This window comes from Nomascus leucogenys, chromosome 21 (assembly GCF_006542625.1).
Source record: "Nomascus leucogenys isolate Asia chromosome 21, Asia_NLE_v1, whole genome shotgun sequence".
NCBI classification, from domain to species: Eukaryota; Metazoa; Chordata; class Mammalia; order Primates; family Hylobatidae; genus Nomascus; species Nomascus leucogenys.
Window position 1 is genome coordinate 7,791,625 of NC_044401.1, and position 17,023 is coordinate 7,808,647.

The window sequence follows — 17,023 nt, forward strand, 5'->3', positions numbered from 1 at the left end:
AGAATGCTTCCACCCCATAAGTCCATAATTAACTTGCAAAAGTAACCAGAAGCTGATTATGTGGTTCCTGTTTCTCCAGTCGTCCTCTCCCTTCTCTTGCATTGGGGCATTTGGTACACAGTATCTTGTCTAAAGGGGAATTAAAGAAGTAAAGAAAAACTTCCCTTGGATACTTTTAGTTAGGTTGCAGAGGCAAAAACTGAAAATACTAACTGAAATGTATTTTTTAAAAAGGTTAATGATTGGTACCCAACAAATATTAGGGTTTCCTTTTTCTTTCTTTTCTTACAACCATTTGTAACACAGTGTAAGTAGTACCTGCTTCTGGTTTAACAAAATCATTTATGAGGGCCTATCTCTTTAGGCTGCTGTTAGATTAAACATCAGAGTGTAAGTAATGAGTGACGGATCACGTGAAAGGGGTGTGGTTTCCAAACTGATGGTCCCACTATGAAATTTCATGTGGCCCCATTGTCCCTTATTTCCTTCTAAGATCTGCATGCAAGTAAAAGGGCATCCTTCAAGAGAAAATAAGGGCAGGAGCTGTCACAAGAGTACAATACTCAGCTTGGGGGTTTCTGAGGGGAGAGAAGATTTCTTGCAAGGCAGCTCAGCCTCTTGGCTGGGAGGGAGGCTGTGTCCATGTGTGTGGCCATGGCAGGTCTACTGATAGTTGGCTGGTAACATCATCCCCTATGCCTGTGCCTCATTAAACACTAAAACCTTGTGCCTAAGTGGTTGTGGCTCTTACAAAGAAAACTGTTTATTTAAGGGAACCATGGTCCTACTGGTCATCAACTTACCAAAAATAAATTTTATATTTTTTGCTGACAATTCTCCGGTCCTTCCTGGACAAATCTGACAGGTAAAGGAACATCTGGAATGCCAAATAAACAGAGAATGCGAAACTGTACTCAGCTCTTTATGCATGAGATACAAAGGCAAACGTAACAAATGTCTCAATTTAAATTAAAATTGTTAAAATTATTCAAGGGATACAATTATTCAAATTTACTTGATTAAAATTATTTAAGACTTTTCTTTTGATGTTGTTTTTCCCATGATACCTTAATAAAAATCCTAGTATTTTCCTTGGAATATTAAGGATTGGCTGATGTGGGCAACTTATCGGGAGTCTTGAGTGCTTCTTATATATCAAGAATTGATTTCCCAGCTTTCAGAGCTGTCCGCTGTGTGGTTCTTGAACTACATAGGGCTGAAACTGTGCATTTCCCCTTCATATCTTTTGCGGGATATGACACAAAATAATAATTACAAGCCAGAAACAAATGAGCTTTCCTTCTGAAAGATGATATGCACAGAACCGGGGAGCTTTCCCCAGTACACCCCTCAAATGAATCTTTTCTTCCATCTGGTTGGATCCCTTCCTTCTTTATTGCCCACAGTCAGCCACTTCAGAGCTTAAGAGTGTTTTAATGCTCTGTGCTCTTTAATGTGCTCACTTTCTTCCGCGAGAAAAAAAAGTGCGAATTAACAGAGTATTGTTTTTAGCCTGTAGGTACATTTAAGTCTTCTGGGAAATTTGGCTTTCCCTGAAGGAAACAAAATAAAGGAAACTGAGGTATTGCTGAAGTTTATTCTACTGCCAAACTTTCTGCCCTCTCAAAGAGTACGGCGAGGCAGAGTGGGTACCTTGGTCCGGATGATGTTTTTATCACTCTCAATGTCTGGCATGGTGTCAAAGTCGCTCTCCTCCACGGAGCTGTCTGTGTCTGACTGGCCCGGTGGCCCACCATCGGGGGAGGACATCTGCCTTCCAGGACTGGAGCTTGACTCATCTGAAACAGAGACAACTCATCTGCCATCAAAAGCCGTGGAGTGCCTACGGAGCCCATTCGTCTCTGCAAAAAGCACAGTGCAGACTCATTCTAGGAAATACCGTGTTGATCCAAGTGAACTCCTCATTCACAAGACCTGTTCTTTCTCTCTATTCCTTCTCAATAGACTTTTATTTTTCCTCTTCTTCTATTTTTATATTATGAACACATATTAGAATCTAAGGGCATCTGCTCTGTTAACTATTTGGATACAAAAATAATATTGTACTTATATTTCATGTTTCATATGTTAAAATATGAACACAAATATATACACATACACATGCACATCGCTATGTATAGCATCTATTGCATATATGTGTGAGCCCACACATATCTAACAGCTATACATTTCTCATGGGTAAAGTATTTGTACACAGAAATCACCCACATGCTGTATCTATGATTATATAATGAAAACAACATTCTCAGGAAGAAGAATCCTTCTGTTCCCATGAATGTTTCCCAGAGCAGATGGAGATTTATGCAGCTTGATGAGCACATGAGCTGAGCTTACCTTCCGCTTTATTTCTTCTGTTCAGATGGTTTTTTAAAAATCCTGTTCTTACAGAACTAAAAATAAGTAGCCTGCACTGAGCCCATATGCTTCGCAAAGTTACAGAATGATAGGGCAGGAATACAGGATTCCCAGTCCCTCTACACTGACATTTTAAGGAGCACCATTCATAGGTCCACAAGCAATGTGGAAGGGCAGGCAGCTCAATGTGCTTCTACTCTAACAAGACAGGTCTAGGATTCCATTCTTTTCAGCCTTAAGGAACTTAAGGAACACTGGGGTTTGCCATGTGAATGACTGGGTGGCAGTGAGCAGGTTCAATTATGAAGTTAGCCAAAATGAAGGGTTGGTAGGCTACAGCCATGTTCACCTGCAGCACTGCCTCAGTCTTCTGATCGCCCCTTACTCCACTGAAACCTGAGAATGAAACAACTGGTCAACTGATGTCAGGCTCCCTGGGACACATCTTTCATGCCCTAAACCCAGGCTGGATATGAAAAAGTCCCTAGGGGGCCTTAGTATTAGATGGCAACCATTGAAGGAATTCTGCCCAAGTGGGGCTAGCAGATTCAAGAAACAGAACAACAGAACTGGAGAAAGTTAGAGCTGGGAGGAAGCTTCCAAATCTCCAAGCAACTTATCTTACAAATAAAAGACAATCTCATAGGATAACTGCTTTGCCCACATTCCCAGTTATTAGTGGCTGGAATGTCTTTCTATCATATTCTCTGCAGAATTAGGAAACACTTTCATGAACGGACCTGGTAGGACATACCTATTGTCCCATAATTGCTCCCTTCGGGTGTGCTGGCAGCAATGGGATGAGATGCCACCATATTTCCAGAGCCTGTTAAAAAAAGTGAAGAGGCAAACATTTTATGTCCAGTTGCTAAAACAAAACAACACTATTCTAAGCAGCTTGAATCATCAGGACACATTATTTTAAGTTTGATTTTCTTTTTACACTAATACAAGAGTCACCAAAACTATGACCCATCTGCCAAATCTAGCCTGCCACCTGTTTCTGTATGGCTCTTCAACTAAGATTGGTTTTTAAACCTTTAAATGATTGGGGAAAAAATCCAAAGACGAATAATGTTTCATGACAGGTAAAAATTATATGAAATTCAAATTTCAGTATTTATGTATAAGTTCTACTGAAACACAGCCATCATTTCCATTGGTGGACAATAAAAATATTCAGTTTTGTAAGCCAACTTTGTAGGTTTTTAGCATGTTTTAAATTTTTTATGTGTCCATTAATTTCCCCCATAAAGAAAAATAATTAAAGTGTAAACTCAAAACCTTTAGCCAGGTTTTGGACTTAAACTTTAATTATAAGGACTAATGCAATGGCCTTGGAGATCCAATTTCTTTTCTTCTTTGGTGGTTTAGCCAAGAGTTGGCTCAGCTGGACAGCAAGGCTTTTGGCTAATGGAGCATTTTTGGCAGCCTAAGCTGTTCCCAGGGCCCTTAGCACACAAATCTTGGCCTTTAAAATGCAGACTTTGGCCCTCAGAACGCATGCTCCCGGCACTGTTATTAGGCTTGGAGATCCCTTCATAAATTTCTTCTTATTTAGAGAAATTCGGTGTTCCCTGGCCTTTCTTGGGCTAACCCATAAGTATGTAACATGTCATCAATACCATCTATGCTTTTCATCCAACTTCAAGTCAAAGAAACAGGTTACCTTCAGACTATTAAGTATGAGAGATCAAATCTTTTGAGCACAGTAACAGTGCCATGTGAAGATGTTGTGTGCAATTTGCCTGACTCTTTTTGACTTAGAACAGATTTGGCCATAGTTACAGCATAGAGCTTTGCTGCTGCAGCTGCTACTGCTGCTGCTACCAGTACTACCTCTATTACTACTGACTGATGTTTATTGCAGACTTACTGTGTAGGACAGTCTTTTAAATTCTTTCCAGGAATTTACTCTTTTAAATTTTCAACAACCCTAGGAGGTTGATAATATTATTATCACCATTTTAAAGATGATAAAAGGGAGATGCTGAGAGATCATGTAATTTGCCTAGTCACTCTGAGAGTGGATGGATATTGTTTCATTGTATTGGTCTCGGTGAAAACTTATTTTCTTTTTATATGATGCCATATATCTACAACTATCTGATCTGTGACAAACCTGACAAAAACAAGAAATGGGGAAAGGATTCCCTATTTAATAAATGGTGCTGGGAAAACTGGCTAGCCATATGTAGAAAGCTGAAACTGGATCCCTTCCTTACACCTTATACAAAAATTAATTCAAGATGGATTAAAGACTTAAATGTTAGACCTAAAACCATTAAAATCCTACAAGAAAACCTAGGCAATACCATTCAGGACATAGACGTGGGCAAGGACTTCATGTCTAAAACACCAAAAGCAATGGCAACAAAAGCCAAAATTGACAAATGGGATCTAATTAAACTAAAGAGCTTCTGCACAGCAAAAGAAACTACCATCAGAGTGAACAGGCAACCTACAGAATGGGAGAAAATTTTTGCAATCTACTCATCTGACAAAGGGCTAATATCCAGAATCTACAATGAACTCAAACAAATTCACAAGAAAAAAACAAACAACCCCATCAAAAAGTGGGCAAAGGACATGAACAGACACTTCTCAAAAGAAGACATTTATGCAGCCAAAAAACACATGAAGAAATGCTCATCATCACTGGCCATCAGAGAAATGCAAATCAAAACCACAGTGAGATACCATCTCACACCAGTTAGAATGGCCATCATTAAAAAATCAGGAAACAACAGGTGCTGGAGGATGTGGAGAAATAGGAACACTTTGACACTGTTGGTGGGACTGTAAACTAGTTCAACCATTGTGGAAGTCAGTGTGGCAATTCCTCAGGGATCTAGAACTAGAAATACCATTTGACCCAGCCATCCCATTACTGGGTATATACCCAAAGGACTATAAATCATGCTGCTATAAAGACACATGCACACGTATGTTTATTGCGGCACTATTCACAATAGCAAAGAGTTGGAACCAACCCAAATGTCCAACAACGATAGACCGGATTAAGAAAATGTGGCACATATACACCATGGAATACTATGCAGCCATAAAAAATGATGAGTTCGTGTCCTTTGTAGGGACATGGATGAAACTGGAAAACATCATTCTCAGTAAACTATCGCAAGGACAAAAAACCAAACACCGCATGTTCTCACTATAGGTGGGAATTGAACAATGAGAACTCATGGACACAGGAAGGGGAACATCACATTCCGGGGACTGTTGTGGGGTGGGGGGAGCGGGGAGGGACAGCATTAGGAGATATACCTAATGCTAAATGACGAGTTAATGGGTGCAGCAAACCAACATGGCACATGGATACATATGTAACAAACCTGCACATTGTGCACATGCACCCTAAAACCTAAAGTATAAGAAAAAAAAAATTACAAAATTAAAAAAAAATTATTATTATTTCTTGGAACAGGGTCTCACTTTGTCACCCAGGCTGGAGTGCAGTAGTACGATCTCGGCTCACTGCAACCTCCACCTCCAGGGTTCAAGCGATTCTCCTGCCTTGGCCTCCTGAGTAGCTGGGACTACAAGTGCACATCACCACACCTAGCTAATTTTTGTATTTTTAGTAGAGACAGGGTTTCACCATATTGGCCAGGCTGGTCTTGAACTCCTCACCTCAAGTGATCGGCTTGCCTTGGCCTCCCAAAGTGCTGGGATTACAGGCGTGAGCCACCATACTTGGCCTAAAAAATGATTTTTAGTTGTATATATTAAGATGTACAACATGATGTTTTGATATTACATGCACATAGTGAAATGATTGCTATAGCTAAGCAAATTAACATATCCATCACTTTCCATAGTTCCCTCTTTTTTGTTGTTATAAGAGCACCTAAAATCTACTCTCTTCACAAATTTTCAATATAGAATGCAATATTGTTAACTATATATATTCTTCCTACTGTATACTAGACTTATTCATCCTACCTGCCTGCGGATTTGTACCTTTTGACTTACAGCTCCTAATTTCCTCCCACTCCCTGTCCCTGATATCCACTGTTCTACTCTTTATTTCTATGTATTTTACTTTATAAAGGATTCCACATATAAGAGAGACCATGCAGTACTTTTCTTTCTGTGTCTGGTGTATTCCACTTAGCATAACATCCTCCATGTTTATCCATGGAAGGCATGTTGTTGCAAATGGCAGCATATCCTGCTTAAAGGCTGAATAACCTTCTGTTGTGTTAGACAAAACTTATCTTTTTAACTGAAAAGACAGGAATTTTCCTTCAAACAAGAACAATTGGTAGTAAATATGTTACTTTCGTATAGTGCTCAAGAATACCTTTCTAAAGAGACAAAGAGGTTGAGGCTCATTTGCATCTCCACTGTAATAAACTCACATTTTAAAAAAGCACAGCTTTTGCTTTTTACATTGGCAGCTGCTGCCTGCCAATGATTACCCATTGGCGTGGGTCACGCTGCATCTTCTTTCTGTTTAGTTCATTGCAGGGAGTCTCATGGAACCCCTGGGTTGCTCTTATTCCTAGATGATGTTGTAGGTCTTTTACATTCCTCTCAGTATCTTTCACATTTTTCTCTTTTCAAGCTCCCTATTTTATTTTATTTATTTATTTCTTGAGACTGGGTCTTACTCTGTTGCCCAGACTGGAGTGCAGTGGCACAATCACGGCGCACTGTAGCCTCAACCACCAGGTTCAGGCGATCCTCCTGCCTCAGCCTCTTGAGTAGCTGGGACCACAGGGTCATGCCACCACACCTGCCTAATTTTTCAGAAATTATCTGCAGAGACAGAATCTCCCTAGGTTGACCAGGCTGGCCTCCAACTCCTTGACTCAAGCAATCCTCCAGCCTTGGTCTCCCAAAGTGCTGGGATTACAGGTGTGAGCCACCATGCCTGGTCCAAGCTCCTTATTTTAAGTCACTAACCTATGTCCCTTATTTAAAATGTAATTTTGAAAATTACTAAATGTGCAAATAGTAAATGAAGAATGACACTAAAATCACAAAATGCTGAGAATATTATCATATATTTTACCATATATTTTATCATATAATATTACCATATGTTTTAAAGATGATAAAAGGGAGATGCTGAGAGATCAAGTAATTTTCCCAGTCACTCAGATAGTGGATGGATAGTGATTCATTGAATTGGTCTCAGTGAAAACTTATTTGTTTTTATAAAAAAAGATTTTTTAATTGTATATATTAAGATGTACAACATGATGTTTTGATGTTACGTGCACATAGTGCATTTTGGTGTCACTGGAAGTCCTCTGATAGGGGAAGTAGAAATGTGTGTAAGAATATGCTGGAGTTCAGTTGTAGCAGGAGGTCGAAATTGCTCGTGGGAGCCAATGTTCTCTGTGTGTGTGTGTAATCAAAAGAAAAACAAAAACCAAAAACTAAAATCAAAGCAAGTGAACAAACAAAAACAATCACTGTTTTGTTAGGTGACAACTTCACTAAAAAGACAAAGCCAGCTGTGTAGGTCTTTTCAGACTTTAAGGAATCACTGATTTCTGTTTTCTGCTCTGGCTCATCACTGAGCGTGATCTGCTTTTGATGTTGTTGCTGGCTCTGTTCATTTTGAGGCAGCTGCAACATCATGGGTTCTGTGATAGACAAGAGCACCAAGATTTTCATGTGCAATACCATTGCCAGCATGCGAAAATGTTTTCACTCTGTGGACTTTTATATGCACCAATTAAATATGAGATTGGCCAACACAGGATAACAGTATTCTTTTCATTTTGCTTATGTCTAAAGCCTTTTAAGAATGCAAAAACCAAGGCATTTCCTTCTAAACATCAAGTATGGTCTGGAAAGGCAAGCCATATCTATATTTAACTGTATAGTACATAGAAAGCAGAATTCAACACAAAATATCAGCTTATAAGACAGACCAAGATGTTCTGGCTGGAAATAGCAGACACATATGATTGTGAATGATCTCATCTTAATGAGGAAACTTGTTTTGATATGTGTTTCTCTGAGCTTGAGCCCCCTGCATCTGTCTACTTCACTGACATAGAACAGGATATGCTTGCATGCTTGCTTTTTATGTTAAATGCCCTATGTGAGAAGAAAAATTTCATTTCATTTTGAGCATGTTTGCGTCTTTCAGGGACTTCATATTTATAGTTGCCTTGTCCCATTCTGTCTCTGAAGACTCAGCAGGTTGGAAGCTGAAGAGGGAGTCAGAAATGATGGGAACTAGCTAGCATGATTTTTTTTTTTTTTGAGACGGAGTCTCACTCTGTCGCCAGGCTGGAGTGCAGTGGCACGATCTCGGCTCATTGCAACCTCTGCCTCCCGGGTTCAAGCAATTCCCCTGCCTCAGCCTCCTGAGTAGCTGGGACTACAGGCACACGCCACCACGTGTGGCTAGTATTTTGTATTTTAGTAGAGATGGGGTTTCACCATGTTGGCCAGGATGATCTCAATCTCCTGACTGTAGGCAATCCACCTGCCTCGGCCTCCCAAAGTGTTGGTATTACAGGTGTGAGCCACCATGCCCGGCCAAATTTTTACTTTTATACCAATTGCCTACCTATCCTAACTTAGTGTCATGTTTTGTTTCAATAGTTGAAGAAAAAATGAAGAAAACCGTCATCTTTGCAGATGGATGTAAAAGTAAAATTCCTCTAGAAGAAAAAGCTGGACAAGAAAACTAGAAAAAGAAGAGTAGAGATCTAGGACTAAAATTTGAGACCCTTTGTCACTGAATGGCCTGTGTTCCTTGAGTCCTCCAAATTCAACACTCCCCTTGTCTTTTCTCCACCAGATCTTGCTCTTGGCTAAGAGGCTGGTTCAGTAAGGGCTCTATCCAGGGAAGGATTGGGTTGGCCATTTGGTTCTTTGGCTTGTCAAGCTCTTGCACTTGGGAAAGTAACCTCCTCTTCTGTTGCACCCCCAGTTCCTGGTGGCAGCTCAAGGGGTCCCAGAGGCCTGTTGGGGAGGCTTCATTATTCTTCTCAGCTGGTAACTGAATTTCTGTAGAGGCTCTTTAACAATGATGTGAAATGTGGGGTTTCTCTCTGATAAAGCCAGTGGAGGAAACGGTTTTAGAGCACAGAACCTTTCTTAGTACCTCTCGGATTCTCACAGATGCCCTGTCATTGGTATTAAGTGGTGATTAGACAATGCAGGGTCCAGTCACTCACAGTACAGTAAAAAAGTCCCTTCAAGTCCCCTGGAGCAGCTCTTTGCCAACACTATTTCCATCTCACCCAGGCTCCAGGGTCTAATCTTCTTCTTCATCCCATGAAGTATGAAATACCTTGTTTTGCTTTTTAGTATAGCTGGAGCTAACACCGAGATTTTCACATACAGCTTAATTAAATAACTTCAGGCATATCAAAGAAAAACAAATGCAGAGTAGCCCACAGATTTTCTGAGTGCATCCTTCCTAACTCCAACAGAGCTGCCACCAATTTGGCAACCTGTAGGGACCTGATTCCATTTCTTCCACTTGAGTCACATCTAAGGTGAAAGTGTTAGGCTAAGTTCCACAGATATCTAGCTCCACAATGATGTGTGCAGACACCATATTAAGTCTAGTGGGATCCTCTTCCCCTTTCAGAAACTGCTTCTAGCATTTTCTCTGGACATAAGCACCCAAGGCATTTCCTGTAACTCTGAGCTCCATTGAACTTCCTGTGCCCCATGGTCACGCTGATCCTGACCCTGAGAGAGACAGACATTTCTGTATCCTTGTTTCTTCCCTGAATGTCTCTCATTAGCTTCCAGATATGGTCCTTACTTGCCTCTGTCTCTTGCTCCTGGTTGGTTTTTCTATGCTCTGTTGAGATGCCTAAAAAAGTCACTGGTTCTTTCCTTGGGCATAGCTTGTCTTCTGCGCTTGGTTTAAGCATCTAGGTCTTGACTCACCAGTGGTCATGACATTGGGGGTGATGCCATCATTCCCTGTGGCCTCTCTACATTACAAAGCTTTCTTATTTTCTTCCTATTTCAAAGCCCTTTGTGGTGAACATTCCTATTCCCTACTTCCTACCTAAGCTGGCATCTTATTTAGGCGTCCTCACATATTTAGGTCCATGGTTCTCAAACAGGGGGAGGTGGGGAAACAGTTTTGCCCCAAAAAGACATTTGGCAATGTCTGGAGGCATTTTTTTTTTTTTTTGAGACACGGTCTTGCTCTGTCACCTACGTTGGAGTGCAGCGGTGTGATCTCAGCTCACTGCAGCCCCCCTGGGCTCAAGCGATCCTCCCATGTCAGCCTCTGAAGTAGCTGGAGCACAGGTGCACGCCACCACGCCCACCTAATTTTGTTTATTTTTTGTTTTTATAGAGACGAAGTCTCACTATGTTGCCCGGGCTGGTCTCGAACTCCTAGGCCCAAACAATCCTCCCACCTCGGCCTCCCCAAATGCTGGGATTACAAGCATGAGCCACTGCACCAAGCCCGGAGGCATTTATAGTTGTCCCAAGGAGGGGCAACTCCTAGAATCTAGTGGGTGGAGGTGAAGGATGCTATTAAACATCCTATAAGATATGGAATAGCCCCAACAACAAAGAATTATCTGGCCCATAATGTCAATAATATTGAGTTTGAGAAACTCTGGTCTTAGAGAAGAGGACTTAACCTTAATTCTAAAAGTAGGTTTGTCTGATGTGTAGGTAAATCTGTTCTTTGCAGTGACTGGTTTAACAATAAGTATATGATTCACTCTAGGCCAGTGAAACACAAGAAGTTTCTGAGGGCTTCTGAAAAGGTCCTTCCCTCTGGTGTTGTCAGGTGAAGGTGTGAGCCTTGACCCATCTCACTGCCAGCCCTGGGAGTAAATTGAAGCCAAGGGAATGGCAGGGAAATGGACCAGAGCCACAGGACTCATCAATCCTGAAGTACATCTTTTGGCTCTCCTTCCAGAGCTAGGAGTCTCTCTTGATTAGGCATGTTTGAGATTTTTTTTCTTGTTGCTGTTGTTACTTACAGCCACATGAATCTCAGTGATGCATCTTTACTCTTTTTGGTCACTCATTTGTTTCCGCTTACTGTCAGAAGGGTACCTCCAGCTCTTAGCTAATTTTCAGAGCCTCCCTGAACCTGGACAATGATCTGGCTCAAGTCCCAGCTTTGTCCACTTGTGCTTCAATGTTCAACAGACCTTTCTGAATGCAGAATTCCTTTAATAAATATTATTATAATAAAATGACTTCTCTCATACAATAAAAAATAACAGACTATCCATTCAGAGGCTACCCAATGGGATTCAATCGATTGGATGTAGGCCTAAGTTCAACTAGGCCTAAACTAATCACAAAAGCTAGAGGCACTATAGGAAAAAAGATGAGATCCAGAAAGCAAACAAATTCATTTAAACATTTGACGACTAAAAGGGAGAGGAGCATTTAGCACTTTAAAGCCACGAGAGCAGGTGTTCTTCTACAGTCTTTTATATTGACAGCTGAATGTTTATAAAACAAAGTGTTGGGTGGCTGGAAAAACAGGCATGCTGACATTAAGGAAGACAAACATTAAAAAAAAAAAAGCAAACTCTCCAGCAAAGGGAGCAATGATCCTGCTGGAGGGGTGAGTTTAAGTCTTTCTAAGATTCTGTGGCCTCATTTAAGTATGGAAAACACACATCTAAATATCTGCTATGTATGACTTAAAAACCAACTTCCACTTCATATTCCTGTTTAACCAAATTCTTGCTCTATGCCAAATAACTTACGAGCACTGAGTTTAGGTTTTTCAAAAATGAGGACATTTAAATTTTTAATTTTGTTAAAAAGATTAGATCATTGAATTGTTCAAACTCTCAGAGTGGAAGAAAAAGTATAGTACAATTGCTGGATAGTCAATTACTCTGGATTCCCCCAAGTTATTATACTCTTTATTATACTTGCTAGGGTCAAGGATTTCAGTTTTCTAGACACTTAAAAAAGCCTCCATCTCAGTTTGGGAAAAGTAAACTCTGTATTAGAGTTGGCACAATACATTCTTACTGTTGTTCACAAATCAGCTTTGGGATAGGACAGGTATGAACAATTATGTCCTAGAAAATGTGAAGCTTTTAAAAAAGATGAGTGGCTGACCAATGGTCTGTGATTACAAGGGACACTCCTAGTAAAGGTTTTTAGTGTGAGCTCCACGTCTCAATAATTATCAACTACAGCAGCAGTCTCCAACATTTTTGGCTCCAATATTTGGGGACTGGTTTCATGAAAGACAATTTTTCCACAGACGGGGGTGGGGATGGGTTATGGCATTAGAGTCTCATAAGGAGCACGCAACCCAGATCCGTCGCATGCACAGTTCACATAGGGTTTGCCATCCTATGAGAATCTAATGCTGCCACTGATCTGAGAGGAGGTGGAGCTCAGGTGGTAATACTTGCTCACGTGCCGATCACCTCCTGCTGTGCAGCCCAGCTCCTAACAGGCCACGGACCAGTACCAGTCCACAGCCTAGGGCTTGGGACCCCTTGAACTATAGAACTGGTTTTCACTCGCTCTGCTTTCCAACTGCAGGCTAGACTACTCTGTGGGATAGGAATCAAGGGAGGGTTTGTAAATTGCAAAAGGCAGAGAGGTAAAAGAAGCATGAAATGGGATGTTGCCACACTATGCGACATCATTTTGAATTGAAACCAAGCATTGCTCTTACCATCACTGGACCCAAAGCTTCCATCAATGGATTTTCTCTGAAACCTGCAAACAAGCACATACACATGCTCCTAAGACAGTGAAAACCTCAGCATTTTACATTTGTTCCTTATAGATTTTGTTGCGGATTTGTCTACTAGGATCTCTTCAAAACATGTCTTTGGGGCCAGGCACGGTGGCACACGCCTGTAATCCCAGCACTTTGGGAGGCCAAGGCAGGTGGATCACAAGGTCAGGAGTTCAAGACCAGCCTGGCCAATATGGTGAAACCCCGTCTCTAATAAAAATACAGAAATTAGCCGGGCGTGGTGGCGGGTGCTTGCAGTCCCAGCTACTTGGAAGGCTGAGGCAGGAGAATTGCTTGAACCCGGGAGGCGGAGGTTGCAGTGAGCCGAGATCATGCCACTGCATTGGGCGACAGAGCAAGACTCCGTCTCAAAAAAAAAAAAAGAAAAACAAAAACAAAACAAACAAACAACAAAAAAACACATGTCTTTGGATATGGAGAAATTGGAACTCATACATTGCTGGTGGGCATGTAAAATGGTGCAGTCACTTTGGAAAAGTTTGTCAGTTTCTCAAAAAGTTAAAGAGTTACCATATATCCCAGCAATTTCATTCTCAGGCATATACATCATTTATTCATTCATTGGTTTTCAAATGTAATTCACATACCATAAAATTCACCCTTTAAAGTGCATAATTTAGTGAGTTTTAATATTAGATTGGTGCAAAAGTAATTGTGGTTTTTGCCTTCAAAAATAATGGCAAAACCACAATTACTTTCACACCAATCACATACATTCACAAAGTTGTACAGCTCCCACCACTATTGAATTCTAGAAAATTTTCATCATCCCCAGAAGAAATCTCAAACCCATGACTGGTCACTCCCCACTCGCCACTCCCCATCCCCTGGAAAACACTAATCTACTTTCTGTCTCTATAAGTTTTCCTATTTTAGACATTTCATTAAAAATAAATCATATTATATGCGAACTTTTGTGTCTAGGTTCTTTCACTTAGTGTAACGTTTTCAAGGTTCATCCATGCTGTAGGATGTGTCAGTACTTCAGTCTTTTTATGGCTGAGTAATATTCCATTGTATGGATAGACCACATTTCATTGACATGTTTGCACTTAATGGATATTTTGGTTGTTTTCACATTTTGGCTATCATGAGTAACACTGTTATGAACATTTGTGTAGAAGTTTTTGTGTGGACATATGTTTTCAATTATCTTGGGTATATAGCTAGGAGTGGAATTGTTGAGCATGAGATAACTCTATGTTTAACTTTTTTTCCAAACTCTTTTCCACAGTGGCCGCATAACAAGAACAAACAGTGTTTCATCCCCAGAGTCTCGCTCTGTCACCCAGGCTGGAGGGCAGTGGTGTGATCTTGGCTCACTGCAAGCTCCGCCTCCTGGGTTTTCCCCATTCTCCTGCCTCAGCCTCCCATATGTCTTTCTTTATGTCAGTACCAGAGTCTTGATGACTGCAACTTTGTAATAAGTTTGATATCAGAAAGTGCAAATCCTTTAACTTTCTTCTTTTTTTTTCAGAATTGTTTTGGCTTCTCCCTTTCATTTTCTTATGAATTTTAGGATCAGTTTGTCAATTTCTGTAAAAAAGCCAGCTGGGACTTTGCAAGGGATTGTGTTGAATTTGTAGATTAATTTGGGGAGTATTGTCATGTATATTAGTTTCCTACTGCTGCTGTAACAAACTCACAGACTGAGTGTTTAAAACAATACAAGTTTATTATCTTACAGTTCTGGGAGTCAGAATACCAAAATTTGCCTTATATGGCTAAAATAAAGGTGTCAGCAGGGCTGTACTTCTGGAGGCTCCAGGGGAGTATTCATTTTCTTGTCTTTGAAGCTTCTAGAGGCAGCCTGCATTTCTTGACTCACGGCCCCTTCCTCCATCTGCAAAGTATATCATTCCAACCTCTGCTTCCTTTGTCGCATTTCCTTCTTCTGCCTTTAACCTTTTTGTCTCCTTCATAAGGATTCTTGTGATTACATTAGGTCCACGTAGATAATCCAAGATAATCTTCATAACTTTATCACATCTACCAGTTCCTTTTGCCAGGTAAGGTAACATATTCACAGGTTCTAGAGATTAGACATAGACTTCTTTTGGGGACCATTATTCTATCTACTGCATTATCTTAACAATATTAAATCTTCCAATCCATGCACATGGGATGTCTTTTCATGTAAGTCTCCTTTAATTTATTTCAATGATGTTTTGCAGTTTTCAATGTACAAGTCTTACATTTAATTTGTTAAATTTACTCCGAAATATTTTATTATTTTTTGTGCTTTTGTAAATGGAATTGTTTTCTTAATTTTATTTTTGGATTGCTCATTGCTAGTGTAGAGAAATACAAATGATTTTTTGTATATCGATCTCATGCAATCTTGTTAAACTCGGAGTTTCTTTTTGGAATGACAAAAATATTCTGAATTAGATTGTAGTGATGGTTATGCAACTGTGAATATACTAAAAATCACAGAATTGTATACTTCAAAGGGGTGAATTTTATGGTCTATGAATCATATCTCAATAAAGTCATTATTAACAAACTGTATCATTTGGGAATGTCCATCAAAAATTAAAATGTGAATTATTCTCTCAAAATGAGGTTGGAGGGGTGTGAGAGGAAAGTTGGGGACCAGAAGTGCCCGTGTTTTGATACATTCTCTTATTACTTCCAGATGGGGACTCTAGAAGTTTCATATCCTGATTTTGGTATGTTTGGTGGAAGAACTTCTCTTCATAGCTCTTTTGTTCCTAGACACACCAAACTCCTGAATGGCAGAGGGCCTTGGCTTTTGCTCTCTGCCTGAGTCACTCTCTCCCCAGCTCCTTACATGGCTGGCTCCTTCTTGCCTTTCAGGTCTTGGTTATGAGAGGCCTTCCCTGCCAATCAAATCTAATCTAAAGCAGCTTCTCTAATGCAATCATTCTTTATCATACCACTGTGTTTTTTCTGTCAGTAACTGGAATGATTTTCTTTATTAATTGCTTACTAGCTTGTATATTTCTTCCCTCTAAAATGTAAGCTCTATCACAGCAGGGATCTATACTGTTTCATTCACTATATCTCCAACTTCTAGGATATAGTTGGCACATAGAAGATGATCACTAAATATTTATTGAATGAATAACGCATATCATTAAGGAGAAAAGTTGGCTAGGCGCAGTGGCTCACGCCTGTAATCCCAGCACTTTTGGAGGCCAAGGTGGGTGGATCACCTGAGGTCAGGAATTCAAGACCAGTCTGACCAATATGGTGAAACCCTGTCTCTACTAAAAATACAAAAATTAGCCAGGCATGGTGGCACGTGCCTGTAGTCCCAGCTACTGGGGAGGCTGCAACAGGAGAATTGCTTGAACCCAGGAGGCAGAGGTTGCAGTGAGCTGAGATCGTGCCACTGCACTCCAGCCTGGATGACAAGGTGAGAGACTGTCTCAAAAAAAAAAAAAAAAGGGAGAGAAGTTATAATTTAGCCTGACTCTCATAGCTGGCAAATGAGGCTGTGGTGAAGTTCCTTTTTAACAATTTTAGTTAACAATTGACTGGAAAGCAATTGTATGTACTCATAGAAGATGATATGTTTTGATTAGGTGTTTGTATTCACAGACTTTACCCAAGTTTGCACTAGATTTTGGAACTGACAAAATTTTTCATTAGATGAGTTAAAGATTTACAAAGCTAGGATAAGGCAGGTGGTATCTAGTGAATAAAGGAAAAAATAGCAAATGAGGGCTGTGCTAGATTGATTGCAAAATGGCTGCACCTCACCTTATATCCAGCTCTTTCAACCAAAAGGTAGAGTCTACATCTTCATTTCTTGAATCCAGACTACCCTCATGACTTATTTTTGACAGTTGAATGAGGAGGAAGTAACATTGTGCTAATTCCGAATCTGCATCTTCAGGAGGCCTTGCACTCTTCTGCTGTCTCTCTTGGAAACAAATAAGCCCCAGCTAGCCT

The 17,023-nt window shown here is 40.4% G+C and overlaps 1 protein-coding gene across 5 annotated transcripts in view; it reads right to left on the reverse strand.

Annotated features, from left to right (window-relative positions):
- Positions 1-17,023, reverse strand: part of SIDT1 (SID1 transmembrane family member 1) — a 98,898-nt gene that overhangs the window by 24,820 nt on the left and 57,055 nt on the right. For 4 of the 5 annotated variants that reach the window (XM_030801737.1, XM_030801740.1, XM_030801739.1 and 1 more), the window contains 4 exons: positions 13,016-13,059; positions 3,131-3,202; positions 1,654-1,799; positions 804-877 (listed from right to left, as the gene is read on the reverse strand). In XM_030801737.1, the coding sequence (XP_030657597.1) occupies positions 804-877; positions 1,654-1,799; positions 3,131-3,202; positions 13,016-13,059 (336 nt within the window). Of the gene's footprint in view, positions 1-46; positions 103-803; positions 878-1,653; positions 1,800-3,130; positions 3,203-13,015; positions 13,060-17,023 lie in introns of those variants that run through there. The other variant, XM_030801741.1, reaches the window with a different exon arrangement.